The 16527-nt window shown below is 44.4% G+C and overlaps 1 protein-coding gene across 4 annotated transcripts in view; it reads left to right on the plus strand.

Annotated features, from left to right (window-relative positions):
• Positions 1-3531: 3531 nt before the first annotated feature.
• Positions 3532-16527, plus strand: part of srgap1a (SLIT-ROBO Rho GTPase activating protein 1a) — a 56037-nt gene continuing 43041 nt past the window's right edge. For 2 of the 4 annotated variants that reach the window (XM_078282944.1, XM_078282945.1), the window contains exons 1-2: positions 3532-3719; positions 11620-11782. In XM_078282944.1, coding sequence (XP_078139070.1) covers positions 3577-3719; positions 11620-11782 — 306 coding nt within the window. In that variant the 5' untranslated portion in view covers positions 3532-3576. The remainder of the gene's footprint in view (positions 3720-11619; positions 11783-16527) is intronic. The other 2 variants (XM_078282942.1, XM_078282943.1) reach the window with 1 other exon arrangement.

The following is a 16527-nucleotide window of genomic DNA, read 5'->3' on the forward strand; positions in this document are numbered from 1 at the left end:
CGTCTCTCTGTCTCTGTCCACTTTACTTCCATAATTATAAAAGTATTCATTAAGCGCCAAGTTGGCCGGAGTGAAAGACCTGGCTAAGCGCACGTTTTCAGTGTTGTGGTTCCCCTACTAGCTCTACTTTCATTGTAGTTGACTACTAAAGGTGAGGTTCTCAGGGAAGGAAATATGACCTGGGCTTGCATGAATGAGCTTCTCCTTCATCTTCACAATTCTTTAGGTGCCGCCTTCAGCCTGAAATGACAGAGGCAGGGGTTCCGATTTAGACAGACATGTATGTTTGCTAGCTGAAATGTATGGATCACTTCTTCAACAAGAATTGTTTCCTGTTGATTAAGTAGATGTTGTCACTGAAGTATACTGTATCTGATAGGGTTGGTCAGACTGAGTATTACTGCCACATACACCATACATGGAGGTGGACAAAATAACAGAAACACCACATGAAAAACAGGTCTTGCAATCATCATCTTTTTAAATGTGCATTTTTAAATCAACATGAGGCAACTAATGGAGTTTGTGCCCAAATTGCAGCGCATCAGCCACCAAAACTGCAAATTATTTAATATGGCAAGGGGTCACAAGTTGAACCTTACTGCTAGGGATAGATGGACACTTAACAGGATAGTTGCTTAACATCACAAAGCTGTGACCTCAAAATTTGCCACAGAATTTAATCAACCACTCTGTAACACGGTCTCAACAAAAACTGTACTTTGTGAGCTTCACAAAGCTGTCATTTATAGCAGGGCCACCATTTTGAAATGTTGCCTGTATCTAAGGCTGCACACAGATGTATAACCTGGTGTAAAGAGAGCCACGAACCATGGATAATAATGGTATGTACCACGGTATATTCATTTTTCTTTAAATTTCAATAAAAATGTTTATAAGAGACTGGTATGCATTCCTTAGATACAGTGTTCTGGTCATTCTTCAGCGCCCTCTCAACTTTTGGAAAGGGAACCCTGTCCTTTCATAGATACAAAGTTATATGCGTAATTTCGCTCCACCGCTTACATTTTTCTCGTGAGGACAGCCTTTGGAAAATGCTTGAGAAAGCAGCGTTTGAATTGCAGAGCCAGCATTTGTCTTCCCACCGCCGCTTGGCGATTCACTTGCTTTTTCCGTGGAGCGCATTCTCTTGCTTTCCTCATATTCCAGAATGTGTTTGGATTTGAGGCACTGACAAAATTTGCAGCACTTCGGTCACCATTTCTTCTAAACAAAATAACAAAAGCGTGGCAGCGTTCCACACGATTGGGTGGAGGCCGAGGATGGCGAATCTTGCGGCGATGGCTGTTTGGAGTTTATGACGTTTATGAGTACAGGTCCAGTGAAATGTTGAGGCTCTATCGGTAGACACGGTACAGTCGAAATCCTTACTGTCGAGCAGATTTATGCTGGTGTACCTTTCATACCATTAATACCACCCACCTCTACTGATGAGTTGTCTCTCACCCTTTTTGCCATGGTGTAAGGTAGCTAGCTGATCATCCAGGGAACCAGACATCACACTCAAAAATGAATTAGGTCTATATGCCAGGCCATGAAGTACAGAATCTGCTTTCTCCTTCGTTCAAATGGGTTTGCGTGTGGAGAAAGCCGAAGGATGTCTTCAACCCACAACGTCTGTGCCAACATGGTGGTGGATCTGTAATGGTATGGGCAGCCGTCTCGTGGGTCCGTCAGTAGGTCTGAGGATTGGTCCAACCAGACCAGGAATCATATTCCAAGATGATAATAAACCCATACACACTGCTAAACAAATTCAAGAGTGGTTTCGTGCACACCAGGATGGAAGTCAAACGCCTTCCGTGGGCCCAATCACCAGATGTAAACATCATTGAACCTTTATGGGAAGTAGATTTCAATCTCCTTCATCCCTCAAAGAACTGGAGGCTTTCCTTCTTGAAGAACGGTCCAACATCCCACTCCACACAGTTCAGGACTTGTATGACAGCGATCCAGTGAGGGTTGAAGCTGTTCTCAAAGAGTGGTCGTACCCCATATTAGGTACTTGATTTTTATATATTAGGTGTTTACATTATTTTGTCCGCTCTGTATCTGTGATTAATTTTTTAGGGTTTAACCAACATCAAACTCTGTGGTGAAAATATGACGCACAATAAACTTTGCCCTGAGATATATATTTTTCTGTCTTGTGCAACTGAAAATCTATTATTATAACTCCAATACTGTTGTGTTCTATATTTTGTCAGTGAGCCAAGGAGCAGCCACTAAAGCCTAACTAGCTGTTATCTTTTTTAATGTAGAGTCCTGCGGGTTGTGCAAAGAGTTTGTGAAAGGATGCTTCAGGCTCAGTGCTCTCTGCCTTTGAGACAACGGTACATATGAGTGGGATCATGCTCTGCCCGGCTGTATTGGTGTTTGTGTGGCTCTAAATCACCTCATTAATCTGCTTCCTCTGCTGAAGATGTCTGGCCCAGGCTACCTTCCATTAGGAGAAATCCATTATACATAGCCCTGGCCAGACAGGACACACTGAGGAAAACAATTTGTGTGTGTCTGTCTCTGTGTGTGTGTGCATGAGTGTGTGTGTGTGTGTGTGTGTGTGTGTGTGTTAGGTCCCAATTGTCCTGTAGAGGATGTACATTTAAATGAGAGGCACTCTGACAGGTGTGATTCCTCAAAGGAGACCATGGAGGGTAATTTTCCTGCACATACAACTTGTTTAAGCGAGGCTCACTGTCTCCCCTCTGCTTGCTTAAGTGGCTGGGGTATTCAGTCGTAGGCACTGATGAAGGTGTGTGTGTGTGTTTGTGTGTGTGTGGCCTCTGTGCTGCTCTGTGTGTGTGATGAGAATCAGGGTCCATTCATCCTGGACTTGTGCTGGTCCTTAATGAAACACCTGAGACCAGTGTGGCCAACCTCAGTTCTCTCTATGCATTTGGAAGAACCATAACTAAGGGATAATAAGCTCCATTTGGCCATTGTAAAGTGCTGCTTTCTACTGCATTGTACATTACCTGTGTTGTACTGGCACTGCTCATCTTGCTGATTCTTTTTTTTTCTCCCATGCTGGATATTAGCTACAGTATATAATGTAATCTGTGTAGGCTTGGGCAATATCCAAAATTCAATATTGCGATGCTGTGTTTTTTTGTATTTTATTTTATTTCTTCTAAATTACATCAAATTTCTAGGTTATTAATAATAATAATAGCCTAGAAATTTGATCTTACTATTCAGGGAAAAACAATGGCCATTTGGTGGAATTTGCCAGTTTTTGCCATTTACAAAAGGGAACCCACTTGAAATAAAATGGCACATTTTTCACTACAACTATGATTATTTTTGTTTTTCATGATAGTCACAAAATATTGCGATATTCAATATTATCAAATATCGACTCAAGCTATATCTGTGTGCTTGTTTCTGAGTCTCCTCAAAAATGGACCATGAATATGAACCTCATTATTTACCTCATTTCTAACCCTTGACGTCCGGCTCCACTCTGACCTGTGTGTCTTGCTTTTTCTCTGTGTCTCCCCAGAGATCCGGGCCCAGTTGGTGGAGCAGCAGAAATGCCTGGACCAGCAGACGGACATGAGGGTCCAGCTGCTCCAGGACCTCCAGGACTTCTTCAGGAAGAAGTCGGAGATTGAGATGGAATATTCCAGAAACCTGGAGAAGCTGGCCGAGCGCTTCATGGCGAAGACTCGCAGTACCAAGGATCACCAGCAGTACAAGTAAGGAGGCGGTGTCTCAGTGTTTCTGTGTGTGTGTTTGTGTGTGTGTGTGTATGTATTTGTCTGCGCCCACTCTGCTTATTTTTGCATGTTATGTGCTTCAGTGCAGGTCTTAGTGTGGTTTCATTTATGGGCCTTTGTTCAGAGAGTTGTCTTTGACTTTCTATTCTCTATGCTGCTATAGTTTTCTTCTGTATTTCCATTTATTCAAGTAGCTATTGTATTATGGCAGCCAAATGGAATTCAGATTGGATTACAATGTATTGTTGATAGGATCTATCAATCTGGAAAATAAATTCAAATTTGATTACGGTGCTGATGAGATATATCAATCTTGGTCTCATATTCAAAGTCAGTCAGAGGAAGAGAGAGGAGCAGCTCAGTGGTGACTATTTATTTCCATTTCTTTCTAATCATTCTCAAATTTCTTCATAATCAGCATTCCACCTCCAGAAATTCTATTGTTGTATCAGACTGCGCTCTCTCCTTCTAATTCATTTCCTCTCCTCTTCAGCATCGGAAATCAATCTATACTAGTCTATCCCTTCCCATTCTTTCCATGCAAAGTGCATGTTTCCTCATGTGCAAAAAATGAAGAGAATTTTTTAGAATGCCATATCTGTAGGCACGCATTATACCTGGGGCTCCGCCAATAAATTTCCATTTTCCTATTTTGCCATTTAACTATCAACCCTGCACAATGTGCCTTTGTTCCTCTGCTGCTCCTATGGGTGACAGGGGACGGTCACATTTAAATATTGCGTGACAGCTGACACCCGCTCTGTTAACAACCAGGTTATATTTCAGGCAGAACAGGGATTCAGGGAGTTTTGGAGATTTCTGTCAGAGAAACCGTGTTTTAATAATAATTGATGACGTACGAGCCATAAATATTCTGTACATGTAGTTGTTTGAATTCAGACTATCAGCAGCACCAGGCAGTTTGTCGTCCACCTACATAATCATTTTTTGTCACTCTTATTATGTTAAAAGTAGATACTAGTGCGCATTTTCCAAAGCAACACCTCACATCTCCAATGGAAGAGGTTTGCCTGCAGGCATCGCAGACCCTGGCTGCCACATTTCAAAATGTGTCAGGCAGCCATCGCTCCGCTTAGTCCCCAGAAATGTAGTTAATATAAGTGGGTTTAGAGGTTTTTAGTGGCAAATGATATTAGATGGACTTTGCCATAGTTTAGGTTTGAGTGAATTGATGCCACTGGGTCTTAGCCTGTAACGCCACACTAACCCTGCTGGTGAGTTTCATGAATAACCCATCATGTTTTTTCCAAACAATTGCATCATGCTACTACCTTGTCTCTTACAATACAAAGTTATATTCTGGCTTTCTCTGCAGTTTTGACCATCTATTAAACTTGCACACAGGCATGGATAATAAGAGTGGGTGTTAAATATGTAATATGTAGCCTAAATATGAGGGTGTATGTTAAATATTAACGTGTTGATTTTCATTGGCTCTCATCTGGGCTATTAAGGCAGCAGTACTGTGGCTCCGTCACAGTTAGCACTGCCCTGGTAAATTTATGAATAAGTTCAGATTTTGCACACCATCTCTTACAGTGACTGAATCAGTGGTACGAAACAGAGACTTAAAGTTCTCTAATTCAAGAAGAAGAATCAAGAAGAGTAAACTAAACCTGGCATTTCAGTCGGTCTTTGTTTTCTGGAGATAAACCCAGCTGTGACACAAGACCAGAAGTGGCATAATATGAAAGAAAATATAAAATGAAATGGGATGCTGTATCAAACTGTTAAGAGAAAACCTTGTGCGTCTTCACCGCTGTCTGTCTCTTTCTTTCTCCCTCTCTTCCTCCCTTACCTCTCTCTGTCTCGCTGCACGGCGCATCACAGTTTGACTCTGAGCCTTTTTGAGGATGTTGACACACAGTTGAGCGCGCCGTACTCTGTGGCCTCATTACTCTGTAGGAGTCTGCTCATGGAAAAAGCAGACATTAGCATATTGTTTGAACCTGTGGTGGGAATGAAAATAAAACGTATGTTTGTCCTCGCTGTCTGCAAATAGAACCCTGCTCTCTGCCTGAAACTCCAATGGCTCTAGCAGCTGTGTGTGCCCACGTGTGTGTGTGTGTGTGTGTGTGAGTGTGTGTGTGAGTGTGTGTAACTGGTGCGGGGACTCTGGTATGGCACTCTGGTTTTCATCGCGTGATGTACAGTCTGGTCACTTCATTCACAGGGTAAACATTTGGCAAGTGCCTAGGAGCATATTTCTTAAGCAAATACAAGACGTCTGAATAACATTGAATACCCTTCTGTGGGTTTTAAATCATGCGGCCCATATTTTTGTATTCACATAAACAACACACGTACAGTAGGGCTTCTGTGTTCTCCATATTCTCTGGGCTGTTTCCGTTGGACCGACCCGTGTGTGTGGAATGAAAAAGTGCATTTTCATTCTGTCTCTAGCCTGTAGCCAGTATGTATATGACGTGTCGGCTTGGCTGAGCGGCAATAAGCTGAATTAGCATTAAAATGAGCAGCTAAATCGCTGGGTAATTAGCTGGCGTTTCTGCACAGGAAAACAGTCTCGACAAGCTGCATTCACTAAGGGCCACCGCCGCCGCTGTCAATGGAGCTGCCGTATTTGAATTCTGTTTACATAATTGATGGCTAGGCAAGCTGGCAGTGTCACTCCAAGTCCTTTTGAAGTTCACGTCACACGAACACGTGAGAATGTTGGTATTTTATCAAAAAGATATGCTGGTATCTTTTTGGGAAGTGTAACGCTGCCACTCTGTCTTGCTCCCTCGGCACCGGGGGGGAAAGTTTTGGCACAGTAAGCTTTCAGCGTCTGTCCAGGAATGCACAGTCAGCCATATTTTGCTTTTCTATCAGGATCCCCTTCAGGAGTGAGATAAAGTGAGTGTTTGTCAGGAAGCACACCATTTGTGCTACCTCCGGGATTATTGCTCCAGCTCCAGTGTTGGGGAGGAATCAATCTTGCTTCAGGGGGGAAGCACCGTGTGTCGTGTTGTTCTTCTGTGGACCCGCAGGAAACTGGTGGCAAGACACCAGTGGAAGGCGGATCATGACTCTGAAGTGGCAGGCAATGGAATACAACACTTTCAGAAATATTCAACACAGTAAATTAGGACTCAATGGGTTGTTTATTTAACCTTTATTTCAACAGGAAAGTCAAATTTAAGAGCAAATTCTTATTTACAATGATGGCTTGGCAAGAGGCAAATGTCTCTTGATGGGGAATTGGGAGAAAGGACAGAAAAAAATGTTATTGTATTTCTGATTATAATCATGATTCTAATTAATTATAATGTTGAATTTTTATACAGTCATTCTCTTTTTAAACCTGAATATTGGGGTATATCACCTGTTTCATTTCACATTATGTAATGCACATCTACTGTGGCTAACAACTATATCTGGAGCCACTAAATAATGCCTTTAGAGAAATAGGGCTCCTTTAAATAATGACATAGTTTCTAAAGGGACAGGGAGCCTTATATAACCAATATCCATAAAGTTTCTATGACTATGAATACTGATTTTTGGCCACTGCTCGGGACACACAGGCAAATGACCACCATATATACAGTATATTCCTGTGTGGACACTGTCCCTGCTAGCCCCAGTCCAAAGCAGACGCATCAAGCACACAAATGCACCTCTGGATCAGCAGTTCCCTTTTTCCCCCAGAATGCACTGGGAGAAAACAACAGGCCCACATTGTGGTGTCCAGCACACAGCAGCAGTTCCTGGGAGTGTCATTCAGTTCAGTCTGCCTAGTCCATTTGTGTTCCAGTGGCTGTTTGCAGAACACACACACACACACACACACAAATGAACAAATATGGGCAAACATTCTCTTCTGTCTCTCTCTCTCTCTCTGTCTTAAACACACATGCACACACCAGCATGCACACAAACACATGCACACACCCAGGCATTATGCAGAGTTTGTTCAAGGAGGGACATGGGGATGGCGAGCAGAGGAATAATTGAATTATTTATATTGCCAAAGCCGCCCCTGGGAGCATCTTAAATAGGACACTTTTTATCCAGAATTAAGCTTCTGGTTAAAGGACTTCGTTCTTGTGTCTCTCAGGACTCAAATGCCTTGTTGTCAAAACCATGGAGGAACTCTCTGTAGAAAATATTGGAGCTGAAGTCATCGCCAGCTGTAATTGTTTAGAGTACATTGAGCGCAAGTGGCAAGAGAGGGACATTGCTGATTATATTGTCATTCAAATACCAGCGGGTGAATTCCAATTTTGCCTGGACTTATTGACAGGATGATTCACTGATGCGCTGATACAAGTAGATCAATATTGTGTTTTTAATATTTCAATGACACCCACAGATCACCGTCTAAAATCAATACAGTGTGATACTGTGATGACCTTCTATTCATTTCCCAGTAAAACATAAATTTATTTTGCATATACCTCTGAGTTGGTGCCTAAATTGAATTATTCCATCGTTCATTTTATAGATGTTAAAAGTCTGTAATTCCCCGTAGCTTGCGTTTAAAATCCAAACTTAAAACGTTGCTTTAAGTGATAGGCTAGTTCGACATTAAGGACTCGCAGTTATCACTTTTCTTTGGTAGCCGCTGTAATGCTGCGTTGTAAGTGAATGTCAGCCACTGTGCAGCCGCTATAAAGGCCGGTACAGCAGTTTATTAATGAAAGATGTTATCAGTGAGCCACTAGAGGACTTTGCCATTTTGCCTCTGCTGCTGATAAGAGCTCCCATTTCAATGCACCGCATACTGAAGTGGTAATTATCCTTCATTGTCAGCAGTCTGCTACTGTATGAGAGTGCAAATATGTTGACATTGACCCACTGACTCCTGGATTCAGACTGCATGGACACACTCAGAAGCACACACACATTCACTGTGTGGAGTTAGTTGCTAATGAGTTCTCTCTTTCACTCCTCCCCCTCCCTCCCTCCCTCTGCTGGACACTAGTTTCCTCTTTTATACCTGTGTTTCGGCCCCTCGGTGGTCTGTGTGTCTGTCTGACCTAATTCCTGCCCTGGCTGAGGGGGAAACGATGACATTGAGAGAGTTTCCTGCCATTATGTGGGGTAAGCAGACTCCCAGAGGTTATTTTGCCGCCGCGGCCTTGTGTCGCTCTCCCCTCTCTTTCTCTCTTTCTCTCTCTCTCTCTCTCTCTCTCTCTCTCTCTCTCTCTCTCTCTCTCTCTCTCTCTCTCTCTCTCTCTCTCTCTCTCTCTCTCTCTCTCTCTCTCTCTCTCTCCCCACAACCCCCATTTTATCTCTCCCTCCTTCCGCTGTGGGCCTCCAGTTTGATACAGCAGGTCACCCCCATTAACCAACACGCGAGGCGCTTTAGGAGCTGTTGATCTATTCGTGGGGACGCATGGGTACATCCAATGACTTCCCCCGGAGTTTCTGTAAACCTAAGCTCTATAATTCTGCCGCCCCCCGTTGTGTTTGAGTGTTTTAGAATGAATTCTGCGCCATTCCTGTGTTTTGGTCTAGCAGGCTTTCATTTCCCAAAAAGTAGGACGTCATGTGAAAGAATGATGAAGAATTCTCGTACCTTTGCTCACTATCTGTTGTGTGCCTTACCAAATGTTCATAAGCAGTGTGCGTGTGCTGCATCAGTTTAGTTCTGGTGCTGAATTAGGTCAACCTATTCACAGCGAGGAGTCCTGCTGTGCGGCTTTGAGTTCTGATCTGAGTTAAAGCAGAGCAGAACAGGTCAGGTCAGTCCCATACTGACTGAAACTTTTCTGCTTAATCCTGCCAATAGGTTGCTTTCACTTGTGCCATTTTGCATCCCTAATCAAACTAACCTGAATACATGGAAAGGGTGGAGCAAAATGGCGACAGATGGGCAGAGTGACATCAAGTGGAAGCAAAGGACTGCTGTGGAAACCCAGTAGATTATTTAATACTCTTATGCAGAGGCTCATGCTGCGCTACGTCCAACTTCATTTCAGTGGCCACCTGGCCATTATGCATGTGCACACGCAAAAGTAAGCATGAATGAATAAACTTGCACATACACACAAGCGCTTTCTTCAGACACACCTAGATTCAGTGACATAGAATGAGCGTAGTACTCTCTGCTGATGCATAATGCAGAAAGGATTTATGGTAATTGCACTTTGACAGAGAGTGTGGGTGATGCTGTCCAGCCGTCCCGCTGCTGTAGCTCTGGTAGTGCACTACTTATTTGTTTTTCTCTCTTCCTAACGTCCCCTTCCTTTGGACACAGCCTGTCCATGTGGCTCCAGTACATCACTCAGCTTTTAGCTAAATTGGATTTTTCGTTCACTGTTCTTCTGTCGTCTTTGAAAAATGACTTTTGTCTACAGCAGCTCTCGGATGTGTCCTTCGTCTCGGTGCGTTTGCCTCCGTCTTTGTCACATGTCGTTTGCATCCTGTTTTTGAAATGTCTCAGGGAGCGCAGAGACGGAACATTGCAGCTGGCGGGCATGTTTGTATCAGTTATTCATTAGGAGAAATGCTGTGCGTAGTTTTTTGCCCCTGCAGCAGATGCCGTATCAGTACTGTAGGCCGGTTCAGGGCTGGGTCACTCGCCGGGTGCAGAGTTTCACCTGTTGTGTTGACAAGTGCTGCCTGTCCACGCAGGCTAACCTTGGGAGGGGAGAGCAGAGGCGAGTCTCCATATGGTTCCTGCACGACTTGACCCCAGACCCAGTCGCTCTCTGTGCTGCTCTTTAGCAGGCGGGAGGAATGTTATAGATTAAACCGGAGGAAGTCAGCCTGCGGGCCAGTGCTTACGCAGGGCCCCGGCTCACTCCGGCCTGGACAATGTCCTCCAGTTAGCTTGGAAGCAGCAGGCACGCGGCACCGGAAGCAGCTCTCAGGCTTTAGCTCTGGTTTTTACTTTTTCGCTCTCTTGCATCCAGATCTCTATCTTTCTCCATCGTTTCTCGCCTGTCTTTTTCCGTCTGTCTTTTGCTGTCACAGTTCATTTGTAATTCCACTTTTCAACTTTACTTAAAGTGTGTCCATAACTTCTCCCACTTCATTCCTCTATGTGTATTTAAAGCTTATGGCGTACTCTTCCCTAGTTGCAGAAAGTCAGCTTGGCTCCGAGCATTGCAAGAGCTGTGCCCCAGAAATGTCACCGATACAAAGTATTTCTAACTTAACTCCCAGTTCAGATCCAATGCGTAGTCCCTATAATATATGGTGAGCTTTTTAGGCCCAGAACCAGCAATATATGGGACACTTAACACCAAGGGAGGCTTACGAGGCAACCCTCTAATACTTTTGTGATGGGCCCTGATCCACTTTCAGTGTTTAAACGTCCTGCTAGGTGAGGAGTCTTGGGCGGACAAGCCTTGATCTCCTTGTGCAGATGGCGAAGATGGTCTAAAGAGAGAGAGAGGCTAAGACGCTGACATGGACACAGGCGTACACACACACACACACGCAAACACTCACACGCACAGATGCAAACATGCACAAACACATACATGTACATGCATGCCAGCATTTCAGTGACCAGTAACATAGAAGAATTCCTTGTTTCTTGTTAAACCTACCTTTGTCTCATTCAGTCCTTTCTGTTTCTTTCCCCTTGACATGAACATTATTGTAGATTTTCTCTATAACTTGAGTGGATTGGTATGCTTCACAGTCTTTCAGACTAGACATGCTGTCATTTTTTTTTACGCCTTACATGTGCAACCACAGTGAGCAGTGAGACTAAATGTCTTTTAAGAAGAGGTAGAGTAAATACTGCATCCTCCACCCCCACTCCTCACATACCCACCAAACTACCCACTCCCTGGTTGTTATTAACCACAAATAATCAATGAAACGCAGATTTAGTAATTTTCTTCAACTATCTTTGACAACTGTATTGACACCAGACTGTTTTCCTTGGTCCGTGTAGGAAAGACCAGAACCTGCTGTCCCCAGTCAACTGTTGGTACCTGCTGCTGAACCAGGTGAGGAGGGAGAGCAAGGACCACGCCACGCTGAGCGACATCTACCTCAACAACGTCATCATGAGGTTCATGCAGATCAGCGAGGACTCCACACGGCTTCTCAAGAAGGTGAGCGTGGAAAAACACCCACAGTACTCCCTTTACCTGCTTCTCGCTCTCTCACACTTTCTCTCCATGTCTCTCCTCCTCACCCTTTTTTTGACTGGCTCAACCCCCTCACTTTTTTTTTCAAAGACCCCATGAAATTGCATCTTTACTTCCTTGATTTGATGCATTTCCTGTTGAAACAGGATGTTGGGGCGGGACATAATGCAGTGAGGAATCGTTCAAAAGTCTAAACCAATGGAATATCAGTTAGGGAGAGAAAGGCAGTTTAATTTGATGGGAGGGATGTGGAGGGGCGGGACTGTTCAAAAATCTGATGGTTTTATTGGTTAGAAATTTATATTTATGCCTACTAGTGCAGCATGAGGTCACCATGAAAGATACTCTGTTTTCCAGGAGGTAAAAGTAATGAAAAAGTTAATTTCATGAGGACTTCAAGTCGCTCTTTCCTACATTGATGTTTGACCTCTCCCAGCTGAGGCCAGATCTGACATTTTCTTTGATCAACAAAATAGAAGTTGGAACTCACCACTAATACAATCCAGATTTTACACAGTGGTCAGATTGGGCAGCAGTGTCCCCGGTCGCTTCATGTTATATAAACAATATTTCACTTTTCATTCAAGTCATTCATTTGACAAAGAAGTATATTTAGCTGGGAGATAGGATATGCGTTCGGCTTTGTGTTTGATCGGATGAAGCTGTGCTGCAGCTCTGCGGTTCGGCTCTGTGAATTACAGTAGTGCAGAGGAGCCTCGGCCGCCGCGGCTCTGATCATGGCTACAGTATGCCCTTACCCTCCCATCTGAAGCCTGTGGCCTCGTGACCGAAACCGAGCCACCGCCGCGTCCTGCGCCACAAAGACGACAACTCCCAAACAGATTATGAGCTCCTATGCAGCAGGAGTCACATGAACTCACCGCAGGCCTAAATTACAAAGCGGCTCCGCTTCAGAGGAGTGCCTTTGTGTCAGTTTAGCCTGTGAGACTTTTTCTATATCCCCCACTTTCTCCTTTCTTTCTGTCTGTCATTCTGTCTTTCTTGTCCCCCCCCTCCTCTCTCTCTCTCTCTCCCTCTCTCTCTCTCTCTCCCCCTCTCCACTTCACTGCAAACACTGAAGATCTATCTTCCAGATTGAGACAGTAAAAAGTGAGGGTCCTTTTATTCGTGTTCAAAGTAATTAACATCTCTTGATGGTTGCGGTCTCATCTGATTGTGTGCGGGAGTGGCCTGTCGCACTCGCCCGCACCCCCAAACACACAAACAGGAAGTTGCAACACTCATTTCCTTTTGATAGTGGTTAAAGGCTCATGGTTCTACTAATGAGACCAGATGTGAAACAGGCAGAGGCGCTTTTCAGATGTTGCTCTCGTTGCTTCCCCCCCCAACCCAACCCACATTGATGATCATAATGATAGACTCTCCCCTACTCACTTTTTTTTTTTTTTCCATCTCCAGCTCTGAAGCCACTATATTAACTCCTAACTCAGATCCTCACACTGCATATGGCATGGAAACCTGCAGCATATCACCATAGCTGGCCCCTTTAAAGCGTGTCGTTGACGTTCTCTGTGGATCCAGGTGACATTTTGCAGACAAACGGCAGCCTGGTGGGGGGTCCCGGTTCATAGGGGACCTCAGACGCCCCCCTCGCCCTGTAATTAGAGCGTCCCCGAGTCTTTGATCTCAGCAGAGCTCCTGTAACGAGACACAAACAACAGAGAAGCCCCCGATGTTACACGGGCTCCCTCGCAGCTTAGAGGAGACAGCTGTACTGTTGTCATCCTTCCAACACATCAAAGCCCGGTGTTTTTATGTCCTTGTATCTTCTGGTGTCAGGCCGGGAGGTAGAACAGCAGAGGAGGACCCCAGAGCCCGCGTCTTCTGCCTGACCTGTTTGCCATTTGGCATGTACAGAATTAAGGCCTGTGGTGCTGTGTTTATTTCTTCAGTGTCGTACAGCGTTTCTTTTTTTAAACCTCTTAACTACGGGCCGCATAGATTTTCAGAAAGACCCCATTTTCTTTGTTGGGATGCAAGAGTTAAACAGCGGACGTCTCTCTCTCTCTTTACGCTTGGACAGATCTTATCACATGTATTTAGTTTTCATTATTTATACAACCAGCTCTTTGTTTTACTCCGTCCTGTTTTATTTATGGAAGTCACATTTTGTGGCTGCGGCTACAAGGTGGATTTCCCAAAGCCGGAGACGGTTTGAACCTTTCCACACATACGACATGTGTTTGATAGTGTTATTTTTTACGATCGCACATTTTACTGCTACAGTAAAGCGGAGCGGAAGCGAGGTACAGCGGTTTAGCGATGCTATGTGTTAACATTTGGATTAAAGCACTATATATCTATATCGTGTCATTTGGATCAAAGCATGCTCGGAATCCATTAAGACCCCGTCAGACCTTCTACCATATATCTCCACTGTGTGATATGTGTGATGTGCGTCTGTTTCTGTGTGTGTGTTGTTAGTATGAAAGTGTGTCTGCAATAGCGACTGCGTTACTGTAACTGTGACGAGACTCTCAGATCTATATGGTGCGCTGCCACACACACACACACACACACGCCCCGCAGGGTATAACTGCCTTCTCTATAGAATGATTTAATGTCAGTGGCAATATGAAACCCATCACTCCCCAAAGGCTCACTCGGTTCCTCCTCTCTGGGCTCGTTTCATCCTTCTAATGTGGTTAGAATACAGATGGTATGAGCTTAAAAGGGAAAACCCATTTGTACGATGCTTTTAATAAATTAGACAGTATTGGAAACCCCCAACTGACGTCCCGTTAAAATGAAAGGGGGTACGTCTTGCAAATTAAATCATGACATTGGTTACACCGCACCGTATCTAGTAAACAACCCTCACTGCATGCAACTTGAGGCTTATGTGTGTTCGTTTTAGTGACAATGTGAAAGGTGTGATTATTTCTTAAGAGGCATTTCAAGTTAGGTGTAGTTTTTTCTGGCGAAAAGCATTGTAAACAAGCCTTGAATGTAATGCAGGAGCGGGAAGTCTCCACCTCTTTTTCTCTCTCATCCCTCTGTCTTTACCTCTCTGTCTCACCTTCCCTCCTCTCTCATCCCCTCTTTCTGCCTTCAGATGAGCTGAGCTGTGTCTTGGCCTCCTGATCCCTGAGAAGGCTTTTCATTGAGCTCTGGATCACTTCCCAGTCTCCTCAATGGAGAAGGGCTGACAAGTGTTAGATCTGACAAATAGTCAAAAGGTTCTCTCCCCCTGAACTGAGGGGTGCTAATGGCTTTTCCCAGAGGAGCGGGCTTACGTCCGTGTCAGATGGCCGGGGAATTATTATGAATAGATATATTTTTTATTCGTGATAGGCAGGAACGGACAGTAAATAGGTGAGAAACACTAAAACATGGCGCTAAATCGCCAATTCTCTTTTTTTCCGGGGTTAAAAATCAAAAGTAGGTGAACGTCATTGGATGTTTCGCAGTGTCTTACTTTAGTGACTTTGACTCTACATAATCCGATTGATTTGATAGCTGTTCCCGCCCCGCCCATCTCCCTCTACACCGCTGCTCTCCACTTTTTCAAACTAGTGGGGTAGGTGGAGATGGACTAAAACTGGGGGTACCATCACTCTTTAAAAGTGTAGCACCATGTTCTTTTGCAAGGTATAACTACAGAACTGCTATACAGTATTTGCATTGGTAAGAACCCATTCATCTTTTAATCTATTCAAACCTCATGACCTTACTGTAGTTTTCCCTATCCACACTCCACTCTCAAACACGCCTGAGAGCGCCTCTTGCCAGTTTAGGTTGCTCTAAAGCTCTGGTTATCCAGGCTTATATGCTGTTTGACCTGCGATTAGATAGGTGCTACAAAGCAGGGAAGTGACAGGCCAGGTGGTGGCGAGGAAGACGCTGCCGATCGGCCAGGTTACCCAGTACGGCGCTCTAATTTCAGACACCAGCCTGTAAGGCAGCCAGTAACGGAGAGTAATCCTCTTTGCTGTCTGTCCACATGCCTGGACACCATGCGGCTCCACCTGTGAGCCAGTCAGCAACAGCCACAGCACTTGGCTTGGAAAAGGGATCCTACTTGTGTTTGTGCACAAGAGTTCCCAATGCAGTGAGTAGAGAGGAAGAGGGAGATTCCTTCTGTCCTGGCACTCCTGCTCAGTTGGCACGGTTACAGTTTCAGCAGAATCTTTTCAGTGCAGTAACTGAGAATAGGCCTGTTTGCCTGTCAGGGCGGACGTATGTGGATCCACTTGGATCAGGGAGGTTTGTGACCTAAATAGAGACGCTTCCCTGTTGCCCACACCCACAGGAAGACACGTGTGCAGGGCTACAAAGTGCTGTGAGACTCATCTAATCTCAAGTCAGGAAATCACATGCCATACATCATTCAATGAGTTTTCTAAATGGAATTTTGTTTCTGGGTATTGTTGCCATGCACGCACCGGTTCAGGATTTGAATGACTGGTATTAAAAGGATAGTTTGCTTGAAGACAGCTCCAATAGAACCCTGTAACAGGAGAGTTTATTGAGTTTGAGAGTTTATGTGATTATTTGGTCATAAGTCCGTTAAAATTGTGTTTCCCAGGAGAGTTGGAGTTAGCTAGTTTGAGAGGAGGGGCAGATCTACACTCACCGAGCACTTTATTAGGAATATCTGTACACCTGCTTATTCATGCAATTATCCAGTCAGCCAATCATGTGGCAGCAGTGCAATGCATAAGATCATGCAGATACAGGTCAACAGC

Source organism: Centroberyx gerrardi, chromosome 4, assembly GCF_048128805.1.
Source record: "Centroberyx gerrardi isolate f3 chromosome 4, fCenGer3.hap1.cur.20231027, whole genome shotgun sequence".
Classification (NCBI taxonomy): Eukaryota; Metazoa; Chordata; class Actinopteri; order Beryciformes; family Berycidae; genus Centroberyx; species Centroberyx gerrardi.